At 40.9% G+C, this 26,211-nt stretch overlaps 1 protein-coding gene across 1 annotated transcript in view; it reads left to right on the top strand.

Annotated features, from left to right (window-relative positions):
- The window catches only part of ablim2 (actin binding LIM protein family, member 2), a 381,429-nt gene that overhangs the window by 244,398 nt on the left and 110,820 nt on the right, over positions 1-26,211 (top strand). Inside the window, exons 10-12 of the mRNA XM_073043109.1 lie at positions 3,893-4,039; positions 9,920-9,952; positions 25,211-25,328. Coding sequence (XP_072899210.1) covers positions 3,893-4,039; positions 9,920-9,952; positions 25,211-25,328 — 298 coding nt within the window. The remainder of the gene's footprint in view (positions 1-3,892; positions 4,040-9,919; positions 9,953-25,210; positions 25,329-26,211) is intronic.

Raw genomic sequence — 26,211 nt, 5'->3', positions numbered from 1 at the left:
CATTTTCATAGATACATCCTCAAAAAATTCCATAAGCTTAGTCAAACATGATTTCCCCTTTGTAAATCCATGCTGACTTGGACCGATCCTGTTACTGCTATCCAAATGTGTCGCTATTTCATGTTTTATAATTGACTCCAGCATCCACCCCACCACTGATGTCAGGCCAACTGGTCTATAATTCCCTGTTTTCTATCTCCCTCCTTTCTTAAAAAGTGAGATAACATTAGCTGCCCTCCAACCCTCAGGAACTGATCCTGAATCTATAGAACATTGGAAAATGATTCCCAATGCGTCCACAATTTTTACAGCCACCTCCTTAAGTACCCTGGGATGCATACCATCAGGACCTGGGGATTTATCAGCCTTCAGTCCCATCAGTCTACCCAACACCATTTTCTGCCTAATGTGAATTTCCTTCAGTTCCTCCGTTACCCTAGGCCCTCTGGCTACTGTTACATCTGGGAGATTATGTCAGATGTTTATGATTTCAACAACATAATAGCTAATGTAATGTTTAAATTACCTAATTACCTGGTGTCTTCGTTAAAACTAAGGCAAGTTGGAGATCAGGGCTCAGATCTGCATCTGTTTCACATCCTGCAAAGTGGTGGGGTTGTGGTGGACAGAGTCATGCAAGAGGGCATAGAACATATATGTCAAACTCAAGGCCCACGGGCCAAATCCGGCCCGCGGTGGAATTATCTTTGGCCCGCGAGATAATATCTAATTACTATTAAAGCTGGCCCCAGTAATCGAAGCGCCTATGGCGTATGATATGGCTAATGCTGAGTTTATTCAGGTACCAGGTTTTCAGGGTTTTTAGTGTTTATTCGGCAGTCTTCTTCATAAGAAACGGAATTTGTAAAGTGAAACACTTCGTAGTTATAGCAGAGACTAAGACACATGAGAGCAGGCTGAAAAAACGGAGGCAACGAAAGCTGCGTTCGCACGCGTCTGACTGATCCGGCCCGCATGAAGTTGCATTTTGCTCAATCCGGCCCGTGACCTAAAATGAGTTTGACACCCCTGGCATAGAATATGTCAATGGATAACCATTTCATATAACCATATAGCAATTACAGCACGGAAACGGGCCATCTCGGCCCTTCTAGTCCGTGCCGATCGCTTACTCTCACCTAATCCCATCGACCTGCACTCAGCCCATAACCCTCCATTCCTTTCCTGTCCGTATACCTATCCAACTTATTTTTTAAATGACAATATTGAACCTGCCTCTACCACTTCTACTGGAAGCTTGTTCCACACAGCTACCACTCTCTGAGTAAAGAAGTTCTGCCCCTAAACTTTTGCCTTAAGTTTAACTCTCAACTCTCAACTCATGTCCTCTTGTTTGAATCTCCCCTACTCTCAATGGAAAAAGCCTATCCACATCAACTCTATCTATCCCCCTCATAATTTTAAATACCTCTATCAAGTCCCCCCTCAACCTTCTACGCTCCAAAGAATAAAGACCTAACTTGTTCAACCTTTCCCTGTAACTTAGGTGCTGAAACCTAGGTAACATTCTAGTAAATCTTCTCTGTACTCTCTCTATTTTGTTGACATCTTTCCTATAATTCAGTGACCAGAACTGTACACAATACTCCAAATTCGGCCTTACCAATGCCTCGTACAATTTTAACATTAATCCCAACTCCTATACTCAATGCTCTGATTTATAAAGGCCAGCATACCAAAAGCTTTCTTCACCACCCTATCCACATGAGATTCCACCTTCAGGGAACTATGCACCATTATTCCTAGATCACTCTGTTCTGCCGCATTCCTCAATGCCCTACCATTTATCGTGTATGTCCTATTTAGATTAGTCCTACCAAAATGTAGCACCTCACACTTATCAGCATTAAACTCCATCTGCCATCGTTCAGCCCACTCTTCTAACTGGCCTAAATCTCTCTGCAAGCTTTGAAAACCTACTTCATTATCCACAACCCTAACCCTGAGGCACACCACTAGTCACCGGCCTCCAACCTGACAAACAGTTATCCACCACTACTCTCTGGCATCTCCCAGTCACTGTTGAATCCATTTTACTACTTCAATATTAATACCTAACGATTGAACCTTCCTAACTAACCTTCCATGTAGAACCTTGTCAAAGGCCTTACTGAAGTCCATATAGACAACATCCACTGCCTTACCCTCGTCACCTTTCCTAGTAACCTCTTCAAAAAATTCAGTAAGATTTGTCAAACATGACCTTCCACACACAAATCCATGTTGACTGTTCCTAATCAGACCTTGTCTATCCAGATAATTATATATACCATCTCTAAGAATACTTTCCATTAATTTACCCACCACTGACGTCAAACTGACAGGCCTATAATTGCTAGGTTTACTCTTAGAACCCTTTTTAAACAATGGAACCACATGAGCAATACGCCAATCCTCCGGCACCAGCATCGTTTCTAATGACATTTGAAATATTTCTGTCAGAGCCTCTGCTATTTCTCCACTAACTTCCCTCAAGGTCCTAGGGAATATCTTGTCAGGACCTGGAGACTTATCCACGTTTATATTCTTTAAAAGCGCCAGTACTTCCTCTTTTTAATCATCATAGTTTCCATAACTACCCTACTTGTTTCCCATTCCTTACACAATTCAATAACCTTCTCCTCAGTGAATACCAAAGAAATTGTTCAAAATCTCCCCCATCTCTTTTGGCTCCACACATAGCTGTCCACTCTGATTCTCTAAGGGACCAATTTTATCCCTCACTATCCTTTTGCTATTAATATAACTGTAGAAACCCTTTGGATTTATTTTCACCTTACTTGCCAAAGCAACCTCGTATCTTCTTTCAGCTTTTCTAATTTCTTTCTTAAGATGCTTTTTACAGTCTTTATGTTCCTCGAGCACCTCATTTACTCCATACTGCCTGTATTTATTGTAGATCTCTCTCTTTTTCCCAACCAAGTTTCCAATATCCCTTGAAAACCATGGCTCTCTCAAACTTTTAACCTTTCCTTTCAACCTAACAGGAACATAAAGATTCTGTTCCTTCAAAATTTCACCTTGAAATGACCTCCATGTCTCTATTACATCCTTCCCATAAAACAAATTGTCCCAATCCACGCTTTCTAAATCCTTTCGCATCTCCTCAAAGTTAGCCTTTCTCCAATCAAAAATCTTAACCCTGGGTCCAGTCCTATCCTTCTCCATAATTATATTGAAACTAATAGCATTGCTATCACTGGACCCGAAGTGCTCCCCAACACATACCTCCATCACCTGATCTATCTGATTCCCTAACAGGAGATCCAACACTGCCCCTTCTCTAGTTGGTACCTCTATGTATTGCTGCAAAAAAACTAACCTGAACATATTTTACAAACTCCAAACCATCCATTAGGTGGTCTATAATACACCCCTATAAGTGTTACTACACCTTTCCCATTCCTCAATTCCACCCAAATAGACTCCGTAGACAAGCCCTCTAATCTATCCTGCCAAAGCACCGCTGTAATATTTTCTCTGACAAGCAATGCAACACCTCCCCCTCTTACCCTTCCAATTCTATCACACCTGAAGCAACGAAATCCAGGAATATTTAGTTGCCAATCACACCCCTACTGCAACCATGTTTCACTAATAGCTGCAACATCATACAACATTTCACTTTTTGAAAATTACCTTTCTTCATATATGTTGAATATGCATTCTGCAACATTATGCAGCACAATTCCTTCTCATAAATCTGTTTTCTTAGTGTTAAGTAAGTTACCTTGAATAAGTTAGCTGATGTCCTTACGGGGGCATGAATACTCCACTATTAGAAATAGTTGTCTGCTAACTTTAGCTCTTCCAATTTCTTTGCATCCTGCTAATTGTCTCTTGCTTCCTTCTATTGTTCTTCCTTTCTTAGGCCAAGCTGGATGATGAAGTTCTTGACTACAAGGATTTGGCAGCTCTTCCCAAAGTTAAGGCCATTTACAATATTGATCGACCTGACATGATCTCCTATGCACCATATATCAATTACTCTGCTATTGACAGGCATAGAATGGGGGAGGTACAGTATAATTCTCAATTAAAGTTCAATAATGTTTTCAAAATCTCAATACCTTTCACTATATAAGGTGATCCTTATGCTTACAGTATAAAAAGCTAAATAAAATTATTGTAATCAGAAGATCTTAATGGGAATAATGATCAAGACTGATGACCTTCCTTAAAGTCTCCCTTTTTTGAAAATGTTAGAGTGGAATTTTGAGGTACTAGATGATGACCCTGGTTCATATTTTTTACTGTTATGCTGTAGGTATATCATTTTGTGCTGTTCTGTGTGAGCTGCTTGTTTCAGCTTATGTTTGGGTTATTGTTGAAGGTAAGTGATGAGGAGAAATGTCTGCCATCCAATTAGGATGGTCAAATTCAAGGGGAAGTTTTTCTGGTGAGGGACACTAAGGTTGGGCTTGGAGTTTTTTTTTTTGGTTCAGGAGAGAAAAAGAGAAGAGGTTGTAGGATTTGACCCAGAGCGGGACTGTGATTCAGCGAATCCTGGGGTGAGATTGATTGAGAATTGGTGATCTGGGGAAATCGTGAGCTCCAACTTGTGCACATTAGTCTGTTTCATTAAACTGGGTCCTTTTATTTTGTTCTTTTCGTTACTAACGTTAGTCAAACTAAGAATTATAAAGCTAAATCTTTTAATTGTATGCGGTGTACTGTCTGTTATTTCGTAGCACTCATTTGTAACAGGGTAACGAATTACACAAATGGGGTTTTGGGGTGGGCTCACGCCTCAGACTCACACGTTTGGCGGGACCAGAGATTGTCTTCCCTAGACTTATGTAGCCACGGAAACCAGAGTGTTTCATTGCGGGGGTATCATCTAGGATTGATTTTGTTGGATGCTGTGTGATTGCCCTGAGCATTGATCCAGTGGATTGTGTGTTTTAAGTCTGTGCTAAACTATTATCCAGTAAAGTGATTACAATACATGGTTATGGATGGTGCAAGGGTTGAATGGTGGTGCGAATCCATGGGGTTACTGGTAATAAATGCGTGCGTGTTGAGTGGGGTAGACATTCGGTTTCCTGATGAATTGTTAATTCGAATTTTAAGTACTGTTAAAATCATAGGAACAGTTACGATTGTGGTGTGCAGGTTTGATAAAATGGTGGGCAAAGACTTTGTTTTAGTTCAGACTAGCGCTGACGTAACGGCAGTGGAACTGCCTGGTACTATGGGGGCCCTGCGAGAGAGCGGGCCATGGGCTGTTCATGCTTTCCGGGAGGAGGAGGGTGGGCCAAATCGTAAGCCGAGTCTCCCATAGTTGGAGATGGAGACTTCAAACGCAGGTTGTACTCATTTCTGCAGAGCAAGGGGAAGGAGTGGTCTGATTTGAAATGTCTAATGAGTCCCCCAGTGGAGAGTGGAACTTCTGAGTTGATATCAGCCCTTACCTGCCTGGCGAATAAATGGTGCAGTGCCCAGGCAGACGGTCCTAGCAATCAAAAACTGAGAATATTCTGTGGGGTGAAGCCCATCCCCAAGGGGGAAGAGGAGTATGAAACTTGAGCGGAGCAGACCTCTCAGTTGTTAGATGAGAGGCAGTGCTCTGATGATGTATAAAGACAATAATTGGTTGAGAGTTTGAGAGGCCATGCTGCTGATGTAGTGAGAGCTGTAGAGACACAGAACCCCTTTGCCACCTCTGTGGCCTACATGCAAGCACTAGTAAGGGTGTTTGGCGTGACAGGAAGCCCAATGGAACTCATGACAGAGTTTTAGAACATGTGTCAGGAGAAGGGGGAGAAGCTTTCTGCTTACATTTTTTGGCTAAAGAGGCAGCTAAATTGCTTATGGCATAGAGGAGCCATGCAGTCGGCTGAGGTGGATCAGTTAAGAATGGACCAAATAGCAAAAGGCGCCCATTCCCAGGACCTGATTGCTTGGGGTCTCCAACTTCCTCATATGACGTGCTCCCCTCCCTCATTTGTTGAGCAGATCAGAGAAGTACGAGAGGAGGAGAATGCATCAGAGACACGGGGGGGCTCTGTCAGCAGGGTACAGTCCTCAGTAGTAGCCCCCTGTGTTGAAGTGACCATGGATAGCTCACCCAGGGGAGTGGTAAAGGAGATCGTGGCAGATTTGAGAACTGAGATGTCCCAGTTGTTATCAGTGGGTGTGCCCCCCATACGAAGCAGTGGATAGGGAGGCAGGCCCCATAAGAAGCTGGTTTTGTCTTTTATAACCGTGGTGAAGAAGAATGCTTCAGGCGGGAGTGTGAACGATGGGAAACCCTTTGGAGAGTGAGCCCCCATTTACTTAAGCAGAGAGAGACATTGAGAAACTTTGAAGAGACCCAGTGAGGGAACGGCCTGGTGTCTCAGGGGGAACGCGTTCCCAACAATATATCAAGGAACACCTTAAAGCAAAAAACCCTAATCCTGAAGGCTTAATGGGGTTAAGCTCCAGTGTATCACTAAAGATAGAGGATATTTATGCTAGAGCCATACTTAACACAGGCTCACAGGTTACTTTGCTATACCATTCGTTTTACAACCAGTATTTGATGCATTTACCAGTGACACCACTCAGTGTGCTAGAGATCTGGGGCTTAGTGTGGGTGATTATCTGTATGATGGATATTTTTCAGTGAAGCTGGAGCTTTCAGAGACAGATGTGGAAGTGGCTGAGGTCCTTGATACATTAGCACTGGCTTGTCCGGACTGCATTGAGAAGGGCGGAGTTTCAATTCTTGTGGGGACAAGCACTCCTGTTGTGAGGAGGCTAATGGGAGCCTGCAAGGAGAGAGCTTTCTGAAAACATTGTTGGTTCACCCGGTGTTTTGACCTACCTTTGAGGAAGTGTGTAGCCGCACTGGGCCGGACATTGAGCTTAGACAAGGGATTGTGTGGTTCACCCAGTCAAAACCAATCATCTTACGGCCTGGGGAAGTAGCAAGAGTGATGAGAAGCCTCAAATGGAATGCCTGAGGTTGAGGCCGTCTTGGTGGAAGCTCCCAAAGACCACAAAGAGGAATCAGGCTTACCTGCTGGGGTACTGGTGAGGTCCGAACTGCAGAAGCCCTCTTTTGTACCAGTGAACAGGATGGCAGTGATTGTCAGGAACACTATGAAGCGGGTGGTCATCTTCAAGAGGGGATGCCCCTGGCGCATCTCTTCCTGGTGATGGTGAGACAAGCCGGGGAGAAACTCTCTTCAAAAAAGGGAAAGTTGACTGCTGAGTCATTCAACTTAGGGGACTCCCCGGTACCTGCGGGTAGGGAGAAGAGGTTGATAGAGGTGATGTTGAAACTGGAAGGTGTCTTTTCTACTGACGAGTTTGATGTGGGTTGTTCCAAGAGCACTCACCACACCATCCAGGTGACCAAGGACACCCCGTTCAGAGAAAAGTCATGGCGACTGGCCCCTGCAGAGGTGGAAGATGTTTGGCAGCATTTGTGGAAGCTGAAGGAAGCTGAGATCATTGAGTCCAGAAGCCCCTATGCGTCCCCAGTAGTAGTAGATTGTCTTCCCTAGACCTGCGCAGCTGAGGAAACTAGAGTGTCTCACTTACTTGTGGTCAACTGTCCTTCATGAAGTTGCATTTCTGGTTAAGCAGGAACCAGTGATTCATTAAACAGTTTGCCCTGAGAATAACCATCAGTAGGAATTGTGCACAGTCGATGAAGCAAGCAGTGTGCTGCTTGCCTTCATGGCCACTCTACTTGCATTGTTACTTTCAGGGGACATGGGCTTTGGATTGTTCTGTACGTCAATGTTGTTAGGGACACTGCCATTGATTGTATACTTTCGCCTTACGTGTGACCTCTCAAGGTGCCACTCCTCAACCTTGCCCAGATTGGATTCCATACATGACTATAACTGATCAATATCCTGCTGCATCCTTTGACAATATCCTTCACTGACTGCAAACTTAGTAGCCCGCCTGTCACCATCTTCGTCCACATCATTTATTCATATCACAAACTGCAGACATCCTGGCGCTGATCACTGTGGAACACCATGAATCATAGGCTTTCTGCTGGAATGGCATCCTTCCGCCTCTAACCTCAGTCATCTGTGGGCAAGCCAATTCTGAATTCAACTACTGGTTCACGTTGGTAGCCTCCTCGTAGGGCTCAGTCGAGTTTATGGGACCATGCGGAATGTCTCTAGTTAGGCCCTGTTCTTCCAAGTCTGAGTACATCTTGTCCCTAGGAATCCTCTCCAGTGGCTTCCCTATTACTGGTGTGGGGCCTGCTAGCTGATAATTTCCTGGATTGCCCTGTTGCCTTTCTTGAACAGAGGAGCAGCATTGGCTACTCTCTGTGGTTGGAGAGGATTCAGAGGCCTTCATCAGGGCCTAAGCAATCTCCTCTCTAGCATCACTCAATAACCTGGGATGGGTCCCATAAAGCCTTTGGGATTTATCCACCTTGGTACTCTTTAGGAGGTCCAACAACATCTGCTTGATCTCAAAATACTCTGGCATTGATCACACTATTCTCCATGTATTTCTGCTTAGTCAATGCCAATAGAAGGTACTTGTTTAGTACTTTGCCAGCCTTCTCTAACTGCAGGCATGGATTCCCTCTATTTTATTATATGCAAAATTATCTTTGTGTTCTCTTTAATCCAACTTGCTGGGGACATTTCATAGCATCTTTTGGTTCCCCCCCACTCCACCCCCAATGCCCTGGTTCTGAAGATGGCCTCAAGGATTGACTTCTTTTATGTGGAACTCTCAAGGCAATCATCAAATATTGCCATTGAGAACTACTGCAGCTGAAATCTGCAGCCACAGACTCTGCAATAAGCGACAATGTTTCAATTCTGGAATGGTCCCCGAGGACTGGAAAATTACAAATGTTACTCCACTCTTTAAGAAAGGAGGGAGGCAAATGACAGGAAATTACATAGCTATTACTGGTGTATCAACCACAACCTATTCATTTTTAAGTTGGCTATTTCCAAGTGTCAGATCATCAGTGACAATTAGAAACAACGAGAAGGCCCTCTGACACCCAAGAGCTGTGCAGAAACACAAATGGGCACAGGCAGCTGCCTCACTGTGACATGAAGGAACACTGAGCTCAGAGATCCGACGGCACCTTTTCCTGGTCCTAGATGGTAGCTGCAGATTCCAGGAAATGATTATTTGAAGAGGTGGAAAGGTATTACAGCAGGTTTTCAGAACCCACACAACTTGTAGACTAGAAACTGGATTAGAGAAAATGTATTTGCTACAATTTTTTATCTATAACACTCATTTTATCCATGTTTAAGGTGTTTGCTCATTTTTTCTGGTCCCTTCTATTGAGATGCACTTCCTGGTACATTTCTCCCTAGATGTTATTTCCCTTTCATGTTTTCTTCATGCAATATCATCCATTTGCACAATGCATATTATTCATCAGATAAAATATTAAGATTTATTACACACTCTGGTCATTTAGTTCAACAAGCACGAAGTATTGAAATTTGCACAACTTATTATTTCCTTTGGGATGTCGTTTTTATATGTTGAAAATCATCCCCGTAACTTCAACTTCTATAACACTTTGTTGCTGACATCCCTTTGCTTTGATGGAGTCTTCTGTTTAACAACATTCCCAGATTCCTTGTCCTGTCTGTGACACTGCCACCAGCCTCAGGCTAGAGATTGCCTTTCATTAACCTGCTTCTTGCTCAGGTACATAGCTCCCACCAGCAACTCATGTTCTTTAACTAAGTTCATTTTATTCACATTTCCATCTGAGAGCAGTTTACACCAATTCCTTTGTTCTTTCTATTTCTGCACTTCATTGAGGATTTGGCAAAAAGCAGCGTGTTTAGTTATTTCAATTATATGCTGTAACTCTCCTGCTGACTATATGTCTGTTTACTCTATGTCCAGTAATAGTTTTTAAGAATTAACACATGTATTTTTCTTTTCATAGCCACCTCGACTACTCTATCCAGCACAAGCTGAGGTAATTTGCTATTTATGGTCTTTTTTAGCTTATAAAAAATGTCAGCATTAAGAAATGAAACATTTCAAGTAGTCATTAAAATATCTATATTCTCTGCTTTTCTGCCATTGTAACTTCAACAGCAATGCTCTGGTATTGTTAGAGAATGGACTGGTACATTGATATACCCAGGCCTAGTCCATGAGAAGTTCACGCTGAAGTTGCTGCTTTTCAGACCAGGAGAACAATTAATGTCAACTTGATTTTCACATTTATTGCATTTTTGCATGTACAGTTGGCCCTCCTTATCCGCGGGGGATTGGTTCCAAGATCCCCCATGGATACCAAAAATCGCGGATGCTCAAGTCCCTTATTTAACCTGAATCAGTGCGGTGGTCTTTAGGACCCAGCGGAACCCCTGACTTTATTTAACATGTTCTAGGAGGGCCGAGATGGCCTGTTTCCGTGCTGTGATTGTTATATGGTTATGGTTCAGAGCGGTGGGCATTAGGACCTGGCGTAGCTCTGAATCCGCGGTGTTTCTGTTCACGAAAATAATCACGATTGCGATTGAAAATAAGGTGGAAGTAATAAAGCATTCGGAAAGTGGTGAAACGTTATCGGTCATTGGAAAAGCATTAGGCTAGTCGGTCAACGATCGGAACAATTTTAATGGAGCTGTGAAAGGCCCTGCCCCAATGAAAGCTACAATTATCACTAAGCAACGCTGTGGTTTAATTATTGGGTTTTGGGTTTTTGATCCTCCATATCAACCCAGCACAGTGGAGAGAGCACTCAATAGCGATCTGTCACTAGATCGAACTCGGGAACTTCCTGAGCCCGGCGCTGAAACATACGTTCTTAATACTAAGACAAACGTTTGACTAACTGACGCTAAATAATACCGGATGTACCTGTTCCGACTTGCTTAGTAAGAGAACTGTGGATTTTTTTCGATCCTGATCCATGATAACCCACGCACATCCTCCCGTATACTTTAAATCATCTCTAGATTACCTATAACAGCTAATACAATGTAAATGCTATGTAAAATAGTTGTTATACTGCATTGTTTAGGGAATAATAAGAAAAAAACTCTACATGCTTGAACAACAAGTGCTAGAAGAGCACTTCCGGGTTTTTGCGATCCGCGATTGGTTGAATTCACGGATGTGGAATTTGTGGATAAGGAGGGCTGACTGTAACAGGAAAGACCTGCTGAAGGATGTCATCTTTTGTCATTTTGGCTGAATTTACACAGAAAGATGTAAGCTGAGTTTAATTTCCTTTGAACAGAGGCTTCAATATCTTTCAGAAAAGAAAAATGAAAATATCATAAATAAGTTGCAGTGCAATCCATTCCTCACTGCAGACCATATTTCACATATATAGGAAATAATAATATACACTGAGCAATTCCTGATGTCATTGAAAGGATTGCGTTCCATTGCCTCATTTTGTCGGTTATTTTACAAGCACTGTGTTTGTCCCAAGCATGGCTAACGTGATGAGGCCCCAAATTTTCTTTGGCTCTATGTAGTAATTGGTTGGAATATTGCTGTGCTCAGGAGTGGATGTGAGAAATAGGTCATCAATACATAGGTACGTATTTAGGCATCGTGGTAGCGTAGCAGCTAGCGCACCACTATTACAGCTTGGGGTCTCGGAGGTCAGAGTTTCATTCCAACACTGTCTGGAAGAAGTCTCTACTCCTTCCCATAAGCATGTGGATTTCCTCTGGGTGCTCCAGTTCCCTTGCATATTCCAAAGACATACTGATTAGTAGGTTACTTAGTCAAAGGTTCATTTATTATCAAAGTATACAACTCTGAAATACTTCTTCAGAAAGCCACAAAACCAAGGAAAGAAAGAACGGCAGCACTATCATCAACCTCCAAATCCCTCTCCCACACAAAAATGGAACAGTTGTTGTAAATTGTCCTGTGATTAGGCTAAGGTTAAATAGGTGAGTTGCTGGGTGATGTGGCTCGTTAGGCCAGTAGGCCCTGTTCTATGCTGTGTCTCTAAATAAAATAAATACATAAAGTTTTAAATCATTTATTTTAATTGGGTTATACAAACATCTGAATTAGGATTAGAGAAGGCCTTGTGGCTCCTAAAGAATGTTTTGGTATTCAATAAGATCATGTCTGATTGTAAATCTAGTAAGTGGGTTTGTAAATTGGTTTATTGTTGTCACATGTACTGAGGTAGAGGAAAAACATGATTTGCATATCATCTGTACAGATAATTCATTACAACAGTGCAGACAGATAGTACAAGGTAAACAAAAGAGTGCAGAATAAGGTGTTAACAGAGAAAGTGAAGTACAGGCAAATTGCATCATATCAGTCATGATCTTATTAAACAGAAAAGTAGATCAGTTTCAAAATCAAGTTTATTATCACTGACATATCCCTTGAAATTTGTTGTCTTGTAGCATCAGTACAGTGCAAGACACTTACAAGAAAAAATAATGTGAAAGAAATCACAAACTAGTATTCATGTACCCTTCAAAAGCCTGATGATGGTTGGATGGACAAAACTGTTCTTAAGTGTGTGTCTGCAGGCTCCTGTAACTCAATTCCTTTCATTCTCTTGCTTATATCCAGTCTACCTGCTTCTGCATTAAAAATATTTCAAGACTCGGCTTCCACTGCACTTTGAGGAAGGGAATTCCTTACATTTACTGAGAAAAAATATTGTTGCCTTATCTCTGTCTTTTATTTTTAAACAGTGACCTTTAATTCTAGATTCTTCCACCTTAGAAAACATCCTTAGCACTTCAGGATCTCATAGGTTTTAATTGTATTGTTACTATTGTAAACTCCAGCAGATATGTGCCTGTACAACCTTTCCTCATAATGTTCTTTCTAGACATTGGTCTAGTGAACCTTTGCAATGCATTTACATCCATCCTTAAATAAGTTGACCAACACAGATGTGGTCTCACCAATGCTTCTTATAACTAAAGGTAAACTCCTAACTTTAATTTGGTTCCCACTGGTAATAAGTGGTAAACTTGTTATCCTTCTACTGCACCTCATAGTTTCTCTCTTTATTCCTGACCTGCCAACTCAACCCACGTCAGGCTCGCTGGGCTCCTTTCTTCAAGTAATTAAACTTCTTCATCTCCTACTGACCCAGCCCCAAGAATACTGAGGCAGACACCCTGCCAACCAATGTTCCCTCTAATTTTTAGTAATCAGTGTGCGCACTGAATGCACACATGGCACAGTTTATGTAGGTTTACAAAATATTTGACATAAAACTGCACAGAATAACAACACAATAACTAACGTACATATTTAAGTCACTCAGTTATTTTTTCTCTCTTGTCTTTGGCATTTACCCATTCTTTGTAAACTCTATCTACACTAATAGAACTTCCATCCAATTGATAGCTTTTGATTCTCATTAACATGTCCAAATGACATTCACCTAAACGGTTTTTCAGCTTGTTTTTGAGTTGATTCATTAGGCTAAAACCTCGCTCACAGTCCGCACTAGACGCAAGAAAGGTTCCCCCAATGTCCATCAACTGTGCAAGGTCGCAAAACTTCATTTTCAAGTACAAATGCCACCATTTGAGCAAAGTTTGAAATCAATTTGGATTTAATTTTTTCTTGCACAGAAAATTTGAAATCATTAAACTGTCTAAGTATTACAGTATTTTCAGCTATAAAATCATGATATTTTAGACATAAGGCATTAACGTGTTCATCGCCAAATGTGAAGTCACAAACTATATTGCGGAGAAATCAAAAACTGACTATTCTTGTGCCTCATCTTCAGGAAACCTTTCTTCTAAATGAACACAGCGACTATTTATAAAAGTCGACAGCGAACTTGTATCTACTGTGACATTTCACGTTGACCTGGCAAAGCTTTAACTTTGTCACTCCAGGAAACATTGTCTCCCAGATACTGCTTTCTTATCTTAAGGTGTTGAACTGAATGTAAAGCATTATTCATTATAACAGCTAACAACACACTGTCGATAAGGACTTTGATCTCCTCTGGGTTTGATCGTTTTTGCTGTTGCTCATCTGCACTCAACCATAACATGCGTAGCGGTAATGACGGGTTCTGTTGCCTGAGCTTTTGTGCACCATCCAAATGCGATTTACTTGCCAAATGATGCTTCAAAAAGTCAAGTTTCCAAATATCCCGCTTCTTTCCACTAGCAAATTCTGTAGCAACTTTCGCATCATGACAAACAGATAACTCCAGTTTCCGAATCATACATAAATATTTCTCGTAGCTGAACATTCATGACCTCATGAGCCTTCAGTGTAGCAGTTTCTACTATTTTGTTAAGCCATTCAACTTTAAACAAATTTGCAGTTCTTTTGCGCTTCACGCCCTTCACTTCTTTTGAATTGGACATAGTGAATCAATATTTTTTTCAATAAAAACTTAGGATTTTCTACAGGATTTGAAACAGATCTTTGTAAACTTTGCGATATGAACACTGTCCGCCAAAGATGGCTGCCGCCGTGATGCAGCTGTACAAACCGGAACAGGAAGGGTGAGGTGACGTAAATTAGTGACGTGCATTGCGGTATTTGAAAAACCGACTAACTAGTTAACAGAAACATTTAGCTAAAAGATAATTTTCAATAAGTATAATTATTAATTACTACATTATTTTAGGTAACTAACCTTTTGTGTGCACATTAATTTCCTTTGTGCTCTGGTTGAAAAATGTGTGTGCGGTGCACACACGCACAGCTTAGAGGGAACATAGCCTGCCATGACAGTTTGACACGGCTGAAACAGAGACTGACCCTTAGCCCATCATTCCATTTTCCCAGATCCTCGCACTGATTATCTGTGACCTTGAGAGCCAGATCCACCAGGCCCTATAACATGCTTTGGATGACCCATCTGACAACCGCATGTATATGCCGGCAGATGTATATATCAGTTCGTCGCTGCCTACCCTCAATGTGCCCAATCCAGTTCCTCCAACCAGTAGCTGTCAGGATCACACCTACATTCCATGTGTCCTGCCTTGGGCCCATTATCCATAGACCACCTGAGCCTGCACATTTGAAACCAAGGATGGTGGAAAGTGGTCCACTGTAGACAGTTCACCAGTTGATGGATTCACGTCGTCATGGATGGGGTGTAGTGATCTTGGGTGCCTTCCAGTTTCATCTTGGATCCATCGCTCATCGAGAAATTCCACCGGACCCATCCGGATCGCTCTGGGCCATTCCATGTAGGCTGTGGGGGTGGGTCCTGTCAGGCTTGCACTTCTCAGTCTCCACTCGACTAACATGAGTCATCTGCCACTCATTTCCAACTCATCACCAGCTCTCATTCACAATCCTTGTTCACTCAGATGAACCAGCAGTCTCAACCAATTGCTCCTAGCCTTCAGTTATCTGGCCGTGTTAGGTATCTCTACTCCCTTGTTTCGTGGCCCATCCTTTGTGGCTTGTTATTTTGCAATTTACTGCTGAATTGTCTCTGCTGCTCTGCTTTTGGATCAAACCTCCTTTACATTTCCTGACACCATCCATCCATTCAAATTCCTCTCTAAATAGTTGAGGAGACATCAGTGTACAGAATTATATCTTTGGCAGAGTGATAACTAACAGGATGCTGTTGATCTCCTTGTTCTTGAGTTAAGACTGCCATTATGTGTTTCTCATTGACAAACAAGGTAAATAGTTTACCTGTAAAGGGATTCTTAATGCAGGTGCAGTACGCAATGCCACCTTTCAGTTGTTCTTCATTAAAATCATGGTCATCTGAGCACTTACTGCCCTACAGCAGATTGTTCGGGCAATTTCAGCATGTGATTTGACCCATCTTCTGTTGTAGTTACACAAACTGAGAAATGATTGAAGTGGGGGGGGGGGCAGAGTTGCCTCTACTTCCTGAGGAGACTGAGGTCCTTTGGAATATGCAGGCCTCTCTTTCCCATGTTCTACCAGCCTGTTGTCATCAGTACAGTCTTCTATGCAGTGGTGTGCTGGGGCAATGATACCAACACAGGTGGTGCCAACAGGCTCAGTAAACTGATTAGAATGGTTATAGGAGTCAAACTGGACACACTGGAGGCTGTGGTAGAACAAAGGACCTTATGGAAAATCCTGGCAATTCTGGACAATGTTTCTCACCCTCTAAGTGCCACCTTGGCTGAACAGAGGAGCACTTTCAATAATAGATTAGCACAATTGCGCTGCTACGAAGAGCATGATATGAAGTCAGTCTCGACCATTAGACTTTATAATGAGTCAACCTATAGCCGGGGAAGTAATGACCCCTCCTGTTAGACTGTTATTAACCTCTGTTTACCAGAGCTCCTTCTAAGCTCTGCTTAGCTTTGTTTTCCACACCCTGTATCGCAGACACCCTGTGCAATACTACCATCACTTCTTTTCTGGATGGTGTGAATGTGCACCCATTACTGTATAATATTATAGTAATTCTTGCACAACCGTCTTATCAGTGTGAACTTGGAAATCTTGTAATATTTGACTTGTAAATCTTGTACATCTTATTTTTAAGGTAACTTTTAATTTTTTTCTTCTCTTCTAATATTTATATATCTGTGCACTTGTAATGCCACTGTGACACTGTAATTTTCTTTGGGATCAATAAAGTATTTGTCTATCTAGATGTGTTTACTGACTTAACAGGTTCTGCAAGATCCTCAGTGATTTCTCACTTACCTTGGGAAATTTTCTATTCCAGTAAGTTATTTCTTCTTGTTGCAATTGTGCCTTGTCCAGATTTGCTTTGTGACCCTTCAAGATAAATGAGCAAATAAAGCACATCATGCTCATGCTGGTCTACAGCATTGGATGCAATTACAACATCATCCGCATATTCTATAATAATCAAATCAAAAGCTGATAAGTCCCTCAATGTTGTCTCAATACCATGTGATAGACAGTATTGTTAACCATCTACTGTGTAAGCCAACCACAGCTAAAATTCAGGCTCCAATAGTACGGACCAGAATCCATTGGCCAAATCAATAACTGTAAACACTTATGTGACGGTTTCAGAGCATTGAAAATAGTTGATGGATTTGCAACTAGAGGGGTTAGCTTGTTAATGCATTGATTAGCAACCAGTAATCCACTGTCAGTCTGCTTTCAGGGGTTCCATCTTCAATCCTGCATGTCTTCACTCCCTTGGTCTTTATTGGAGCAAGCCATGGATGGCATTGCTGCCAATCCTATTGTTTCATCAAAGTCATCCTCCCTTGATGCACTAGAGGCCACTGCAGAGTCCATGTCATGTCCACTCTGTCATTCCTTGGATGGAGCACTTCCTCAGAAGACTTTCCAATGTAACGAGTGATTCTGGACCACCCCCTAGAAGTCCTTTCTGATCTTTATTATACTGCTTAAGTTTGCTTCTTAGCTCCGTAATGCCCTTCAATTCGATTACACTTAATCGTGTTTTTTTCACTTGTTCAGTTAGTGCAGAAATTTGCTCCCTAGACTTTTTTATACTTCTATCATACTGTTTTTGTAGTTTAACACACATTTCAATTTTCTTTCCCAAATGGTTAATTAATTTCTTTACTTACCCCTTTAACTTTCACACATAACTGGAGAGTCTGTAGTAGGTTTCATGACTTTGACCATTGTCTTAATTCAATCTTGTGTAACACTTACATGTATCTTTTTATCACTTTGACAGTGAACTTGAAATATTATTAGATTGCAGCCGAAATTTTGTAGGATTGCATCGAAATCTTTATAAGACTGCAGTTGAAATTTTATCAGATTACAACCAAGGTTATATTAGATTGCAGTCAATCCCTCGCTAGATCGCAATCTAGATGTTTTTTAAATCTAGATTACAACAGAAAAAAATTCTTCGTAGTCCACCAGCTTGCACAAATTTAATTTAAACATGATATTAATTTCAGCACTAGTCTGATTTTTACAAATTTTTTTTTTAGAGTAGCAACATATAGTAGTTTCCTCATTCTTAAAGTTCTGCCAGATGGTGTCTTAAAGCAGAACTTGGGGGTTTTCTCAGACGATTTATAGAGGAAGCTCTTACCTCTTTTTAATGTTGTGTGCTGAAGTTTCCCACTTCACCTGGGATTCTTCACCAGTCCTTGCCGACTATGCCAAATTGTTGGATTCTGATGTTTTCGATCCAAAGTTCTTTGGGAAGTCGTCAATAAGGCACAAAACTTGTTGCATCACGACCATTTTGTTAAGCACTAAGAGAACAAAGAGATCAGAAAAGAAGAGCCTGGTACTGACAGCAGGACAGAGCAAAGAGCAGAAAAGAAGAAAGATAGCAAGCCAATGTGCTCTACTCTTCTTATACCATAGACAACAGACATTACATTCCATTCCAATTTGTAGAGATTATTCCAATAATGCAGTATCCAAGAAGTTTCCAGATAATACCAAGAAGTGCAAGCACTAGGGCACTAAACAATTGCATAAACTGAGATATTGTTATAAGATACAAGCAGGCATAGGAGAGTTAAACTAAAAAGAAAATTACAATTAAACAGTCTGATCCAATAGAACCCTGCACAAGTCAACTGTAGTGCTATTGGCAGTTGCTAATGTCACATGAAAGAGACACTGAGAAGCAAGGATTTGTTCTGAATGTGAATGTTGTCAAGAGGCTGCAGAAAAGATTTATCTAAATGATGCTGAGATGGGGGATTTAACCTGCAAAAGCAGACTGAAAAACTAACATTGCTTTAACTGGAGTTAAGAAGTTTGAGAAGAGATTTGGAAAAGGTATTTATACATGATTGGTTTAGATGGATTTAATTTAGGAAAATTGTTTCCATTCATGCTGGCTCAGAGTTTTTATGGGCAGAAGACAAAGGGACGATAAAAGGGAAAACTTTAGAGCAAAACGTTATGATCTGACTCACTGTCTTAAGGAGGCTAGAAACATCTTCAAAGATTGCTAAATGGAATTGGAGAGACAAATGAGACAAAGTAGTTGTAATTGTAAAATAAATTGAACTGACTGGATTGGTTTGCAGGGAGCTGCAATGTTTCAATGGACCAATTGATCTCCTGTGCTGGAAGTATTTTATAATTCTATTAACATTAATGGGCCACTGGAGGAGACCTGTAAGTGGGTAGCTTGGTATTTAGCACTAATTTTTTGGAGTCCATTGTCAGGGTGAATTTTTTCTAGATCAGGAGAATACAGCATGGATGCAGAGAAAGCTTCCTTGAAGTCATAACTTTAGAAAAATACCAGTCCTTCTATATAACCATATAACAATTACAGCACGGAAACAGGCCATCTCGGCCCTTCTAGTCCGTGCCGATCGCGTACTCTCACCTAGTCCCATTGACCCGTGCTCAGCCCATAACCCTTCATTCCTTTCCTGTCCATATACCTATCCAATTTCGCTTTAAATTATAATACCGAACCTGCCTCTACCACTTCTACTAGAAGCTCATTCCACACAGCTACCACTCTCTGAGTAAAGAAATTCCCCCTCATGTTACCCTTAAACTTTTGCCCCCTAAGTCTCAACTCATGTCCTCTTGTTTGAATCAAAAATTCTAGGTGAGGCAGCACTTCACCTGCAGCCTGTCAAGATCATCTACTGAATCCAGTGCTTCCAGAGCATTGATAAGATCCAACGTAGATTGAGAAACTGCTTTGTCGAGCACCTTTTCCCCGTCCACAACAGACCAACTTTCCATTCCCATTCTAACATGTCACTCCAAGGCCTCCTCTACTCTTAGGTTAAAGGAGCAACACCTCATATTCTTTTTGGGTTGCCTCCACCCTGACCGCATAAAAACTGAACTCTCTAAATTTTGTTATTTTCTCCCCCTCCTTTTCTCTTTTTCCATTCACCATTCTGGCTCTCCTCTTACCCATTCTCTTCTCCTCACCTGCATATCACCTCTGTCTGGTACCTTCCCCTTTTTTCACACGGTCCACTCTCCTCTCCTATTGGTTCATTCTTCAGCCTATCACCTAGCCTTTTCCACCTATCACCTCCCGGCCTTTTCCTTCATCCATCTCCCTCACCTGGTCTCTCATATCACGTCAGTTTGTGGTGCTTCTCCTCCCCCTCCCACCCCCACCACTACCTTATTCTGCCTTCTTCCCTCTTCCTTTCCAGTCCTGACAATGGGTCTCGGCCCAAAGCATCATCTCTTTATTCCTCTCCATAGGTGCTGCCTGACCTGCTGAGGTCATCCAGCATTTTGCATTCCTTTCTTTAGAAAAATAATCTTAGTACTCAAACTAGCTTTCCTTATGGTTTAACAAAATAATGTCTGCTGCTGCTTTACATCCATGCTTTACTTTCAGGGCTTGAATTGGAACTGGGTGTAAGTAAATTCATCATGCAGGATATATTTAGACTCAGAAATGTAAGGGTAAAGAACTTTGAAACCTGGCATACATACTGTATTTTAGATTAATGAAGACAGATATTTATAACAACTTAGATATGAAACAAAGACATTTTATATCCCCAGCACATTTCCCTAGACAACAAGAGCAGTTCTAAAAGAAAATATATGGACATCCTTGGTAAATGCACTGACTTTAAAGGAGAAAAAATGGGAAGACATCATCAGCGATAGGACAGTAATTAACAATGAAAACTGGTCGGGTTCTAAAATGGCCAGATGATACATTCCACTAAAGTACCACGAAGATGTTGAACAAAAGTATTTATCTCAGAGAATCTACATATTTACTAAGGGTGAAATAGTAGAGCTGCTGTTTCACAGATCCAGCAACCCATGTTTGATCATGTGTGCTCTTAGGAGTGCATAGATTTCCTCCAGGTGCTCTGGTTTTTTGCAAAAGACACCCGAGTTGTCAGGTTAATTAAGCAATGTAAGCTGCCCTAGTCCACAGCTGAGTGATAAGATCTGAAAAAAGTTGAGGGAATGCGGGAGAATAAAATGGGAACAATGTAATTGGATGTTTGATAGTGGGCAGGACACAGCTCTTCAAATATATGATGAGGGTTACTGCTCTTACCGTACTTTCAGGCAACAAGTTGCAGATTTTATTCACTCTCTGAAATAGAGGATCAAGGTATTTTCATGAAAATAGTTCCTTTCTCTACAGTTAAATAGGTTTCTCCTATACTCTTCAATTAACATTCACTTTAGCCTTCCAAAGCCTCTACCTAAATGTCTTACAGTGGAAGATAGAAAATGCATGTCAAAGGGTCAATGTTGCATTACTCATGGGAGATTTCAAGAAAAGAAATATCAATATTTCCATTCTGGGCATTGTCCTCATAAATATCTGCTGCACCCTCTGCTGTTCAGACACATATTTCTTGTAATGTTGAGGCCAGTAAGCAACCTGTGGTTTGAGCATATCTTTTATTTTATGACTTGGGTAATATTGGTGATTAACCTGTCTACCTTTTTAACAATCTTAGTGATCACTTATGCCACCTTTAAAGGTTTGTGAGTAGATTTGACAGTGCCCTTTGTTCTTCCAAATTACACATTATCTGGCCATTTATTATATACTGTGATTTGGTGCCTCTCGCCAAATGTATTTCAATGGGAAATAGAAAATGCATGTCAAAGGGGCAATGTTACGATAGTTATGAGAGATCTCAGTATGGCGGTAAATTGGGAAAATCAGGTTGGTGCTGGATCCCAAGAGGAGGATTTTGTAGAATGCCTATGAGTTGGTTTTTTAGTGTAGCCTATGGCTAAGCCCACGAGAAGATCAGCTATTCTGGAATGGGTGTAGTGAATTGGTGAGAGAACTTAAAGTAAAGGAACTTTTACGGGACAGTGATTATAATATCACCCTGCAATTTGAGGAAAAGCTCAAGGAGAGGGTAAAGGGAGGAAGTGGAGTAGGGTAGAAGTTAAAATCAGATGTATCAATATTTCTGCGGAGGAACAGGAATTCCAGAGGCAGGAGAGATGAACTGGCCAATATTGATTGGAAGAGGACACCAGCAGGGAAGACAGCAGAACAGCAATGGCTGGAGTTTCTGGGAGAAATGCTGAAGGTGCAGGATGGATACATCCCAAAGATGAAGTATTCTAAAGGTGGGGTGATGCAACCCTGACTGACAAGACGTCAAAACCAACATAAAAACCAAAGATATATAAAAACCAAAGCATATAATAGAGCAAAAATTAGTGGGAAGTTAGAGGATTGGGAAGCTTTTAAAAACAACAGAAAGCAACTAATAAAGTCATAAAGAAGGAAATGATGAAATATGAAGGTACGCTGGCCAATCATATTAAAGTGAATGCCGAAAGTTTCTTCAGATTTATAAAGTGTAAAAAAGAGTTGAGAGTAAAAATCAGACAACTGGAAAATGATGCTGGAATGGTAGAAGTGGGGGACAGGGAAATGACAAACAAACTGAATAAGTTGTTTGCATCTGTGTTCACTGTGGATATCACTAGCAGTATGATGGAAGTTCGAGAGTATCAGGGCAGACATGAGTGAAGCTGCCATTACTAGGGAGAAGGTACTTGGGAAGCTGAAAGGTCTGATGGCAGATAAGTCACCTGGAGCAGATAGTCTGCACCCTAGGGTTCTGAAAGAGGTTCTGAAGAGATTGTGGAGGCATTAGTATTGATCTTTCAGTAATCAATGGATTCTGGCATGGTTCTGGAAGACTGGAAAATTGCAAATATCACTCCACTCTTCAAGAAGGGAAAGAGGCAGAAGAAAGGAAATTACAGGCCTTTCTCACTGTGATCTCAGTGGTTGGGAAGATGTTGGAGTCGATTGTTAAGGATGTGGTTTCAGAGTACCTGGAGGCAAATAATAAAACGGGCCAAAGTCAACATGATTTCCTTAAGAGAAAATCTTTGAAGAAATAACAAGCAAGATAGACAAAGGACAATTGGTGAATGTTATGTACTTGGATTTTCAGATGGCCTTTCACCAGGTGCCACATATGAGGCTACCTACAGGAAAGATACTAGCATGGATAGAGCATTGGCTGCTTGGCAGGAGGCAAAGAATGGGAATAAAGGGAGTCTTTTCTGATTGGCTGCCGTTGACTGGTGGTGTTCCGCAGAGTCTATATTGGGACCATTTCTTTTTACGTTATATATCAGTGATTTGGATGATGGAATTGATGGCTTGTGGCCATGTTTGAAAATGATGCAAAGATAGGTGAGGAGGCAGTAGTTCTGAAGAATCAGAGAGCCTAAAGAAGGACAGACAGATTTGGAGAATGGACAAAGAAGTGGCAGATGGAATACAGTATCGGGAATTGTGTGGTCATGCACTTTGGTAGAGGAAGTAAATGTGTAGTCTATTTTCTAATTGGAGAGATAATCCAAAAATCTGAGGTGTGAAGGGACTTGAGTCCTTGTGCAGGATTCCCTAAAGGTCAATTGCAGGTTGACTATGTGGTGAGGAAGGGAAATGCAATGTTAGCATTAATTTCGAGAAGACTAAAATATAAAAGCAAAGATGTAATATTGAGGCTTTATCAGGCACTGGTGAGGCCACACTTGGGGTATTGTGAGCAGTTTTGGACTCCTTATGTAAGAAAGGATGTGCCAACGTTGGAGAGGGTTCAAAGGAGGTTTAGAAAATGATTCTGAGATTGCAAGGTTTATCATATGAGAGCGTTTGATGGCTGTGGGTCTCTTACTCACTGGAATTCAGAAGAATGAAGGGGAATCTCATTGAAACCTATTGAATGTTGAAAGGCCTCGATAGTTTGAATGTGAAGAGGATCTTTCCTGTGTTGGGGGAGTCGGGTAAGATCAGAGGAAACAACCTCAGAATAGAGGAACATCCATTTAGAATGCAGATGAGGAGAAATTTCTTTGGTCAATCAGGAATTCATTGCTACTGGCAGTTATGGAGGCCAAGTCATTAAGTATAATTAAGGCATAGTTTGATAGGTTCTTGGTTAGTCAGGGCATGAAAGGTTACGGGAAGAAGGCAAGAGATTGAGGCTGAGAGGGCAATAGTTCAGCCATGATGAAATGGCAGAGCAGACTCAATGGGCCAAATGGCCTAATTTTGCTCCATTATCTTATAGTTTTATGGTATTACTTTGTTCTTTGCTGGATTTAATATTTCTCATTTCTTCTTCCTAACTGATAAGATCCATAGTTCATAGCTTTCCTCTTCGCTGTCAATCAGAAAGTAATTTGCTGTATCAACTGTTAACTGCTTTATCATGCTGTCTACATTTAGACTCAAATATAGAGGAACTGATCATTCTGGAACTCAACTAGTAACAACAAATGTTCTTAAACTTGTACTAAGTTTACCATATTTGCATTGTGTTGAAGAGTGATCCTGTGTGGATTAATTAAAACCAAGTAGAATTACCTCAGTGACAGTGCTACAGTCTATATTGTCACTGAGTTAACAGTGAAAATGGTTCACCTGTACTAAAACTAGTATTAAAAAAGATTCCAGCATCTGCAGATTTTCTCTTGTTTGGAATTACATGTGATTTGTATTTTAAAGAATTGTGCTATAAGTGTTAATTTCAGAAATTGAAGGATACAACATAATCTGTTTATTAAAATTTACTAATAAGTATGGTAGAAAAAGTATGAAGTCAAAAATATAGTTCATTTTTTATTTGATTCTGTACAAGTACATTTACAAATAGAAGCAGGCTGACTTTTTTTAAAGAATATAAATGAAAATTACAACTGAAATTAACTGCATGGTTATGCAAAAGCAGAAATACTGAAAATAACAACTACATTTGGAACAACACACACAAAATGCTGGTGGAACACAGCAGGCCAGGCAGCATCTATAGTGAGGAGCGCTGTCAACGTTTCGGGCCGAGACCCTTTGTCAGGACGAAGATCTGCAGATTTCCTTGTGTTTGAACTACATTTGGAAGTTGGTCTTGCATCTACAAGTTCACTGAATGCCTTTCATCACACATTGTTGCATTGCTCATATCATGTTCAATCCAATAAGCTGTTTAGTATAACAGGCTTAAGTTCATATGAGAAAGCTGTAACCTGAAATAAGGTTAATAGCCTGAAATAAGATGAGCATATGACCATTAAGTCAGTGTTTTATTTGCTCTCAAAGCTTAGTACACTATTGAAATCTCAGCCTGAATGATGAGCACAAACCTATGAAATGGGGATTGATTCCACATGTAAATTTTATCAATTTTTTTTTCCAAGCCCCATAAGGGAAGACTTCATTTGTTCTTTGAAACTGCAGTGAAACTTAAGAATGCATATTTAGGAAGCCCAAAATGGAACTAATGTTAAAATGATTGTTCTAACTAAGTGATTGACAGACTGATAGCTGTTAATGAGCACATGGACTATTTATGCTTTACAGGATGAACAGGAAGGACCTAGACAGCGCAGAGCCTCCAGTCCTGGATCCTTTGGGTCTCTTGGCTATGGGCGTTATACACCAACATTGTCTCGCTCACCACAACATTTCCACAGACCAGGTATTAACTGAACGATTATAGTACCTTCCATTGCATAATGCCAAAGCGAAAATGTAACAAAGTTTTCTTCCTGAAATGTTCAATGGACCACCTCACTGTGAACTATGCCTGTTACAATTTTATAGCAGGAACAAATTGCTTTCCAGGAAAATAACCAATTAAAAATTTAAGCCAAACCAAAGGCTCATGATAACACATGCTCAACTTGTTGATCATACTGGTGGGATTCAAAATGTGTCTTAAAGTAAGTGATAGGAATAAATAGCTTGGAGCAATTCAGGGAGGCATTCTAGAATGGCAAATGTAATGTTAGCATTTATTTCCAGAGGACTAGAACAGGGGTTCCCAATCTTTTTTATGTCATGGATCAATACCATTAAGCAAGGGCCCTGTAGAGCCCAGGTTAGGAACCCCTGGACTAGAATACAAAAGCAGGAGTGTAATACTGAGGCTTTATAAGGTATTGGTCAGACTACATTTGGAGTATTGTGGGCAGTTTTGGGCCCCATATCTAAGAAGCTAAGAAAGGGTGTGTTAGCATTGGTGAAAGTCCAGAGTATAATCACAAGAATGATCCCAGGAATGAAAGGGTGGGCATATAATTCATGTTTGATGGTTCTGGCCCTGTACTCACTAGAGTTTAGAGAAATAAGGTTGGGGGGGTGGGGTATCTTATTGAAAACTATCATATTTTGAAAGCAGAGAATGCTTCCAATAACGAGAGAGTCTTGGATCAGAGAGGATGTCCCTTTAGAACAGAGATGAGAAGGAATTTCTTAAGTCAGGGGGTGGTGAAGTATGGAATTCATTGGCAAAGATAGCTGTGGAGACTAAGTCATTGAAAATATTTAAAGCGGTGGTTGATAGGTGGTAGATCTGTAAG

Source organism: Hemitrygon akajei, chromosome 4, assembly GCF_048418815.1.
Source record: "Hemitrygon akajei chromosome 4, sHemAka1.3, whole genome shotgun sequence".
Classification (NCBI taxonomy): domain Eukaryota; kingdom Metazoa; phylum Chordata; class Chondrichthyes; order Myliobatiformes; family Dasyatidae; genus Hemitrygon; species Hemitrygon akajei.
The sequence above is the reverse complement of the archived record's forward strand: the minus strand, read 5'-3'. Positions and strand labels throughout refer to the sequence as shown.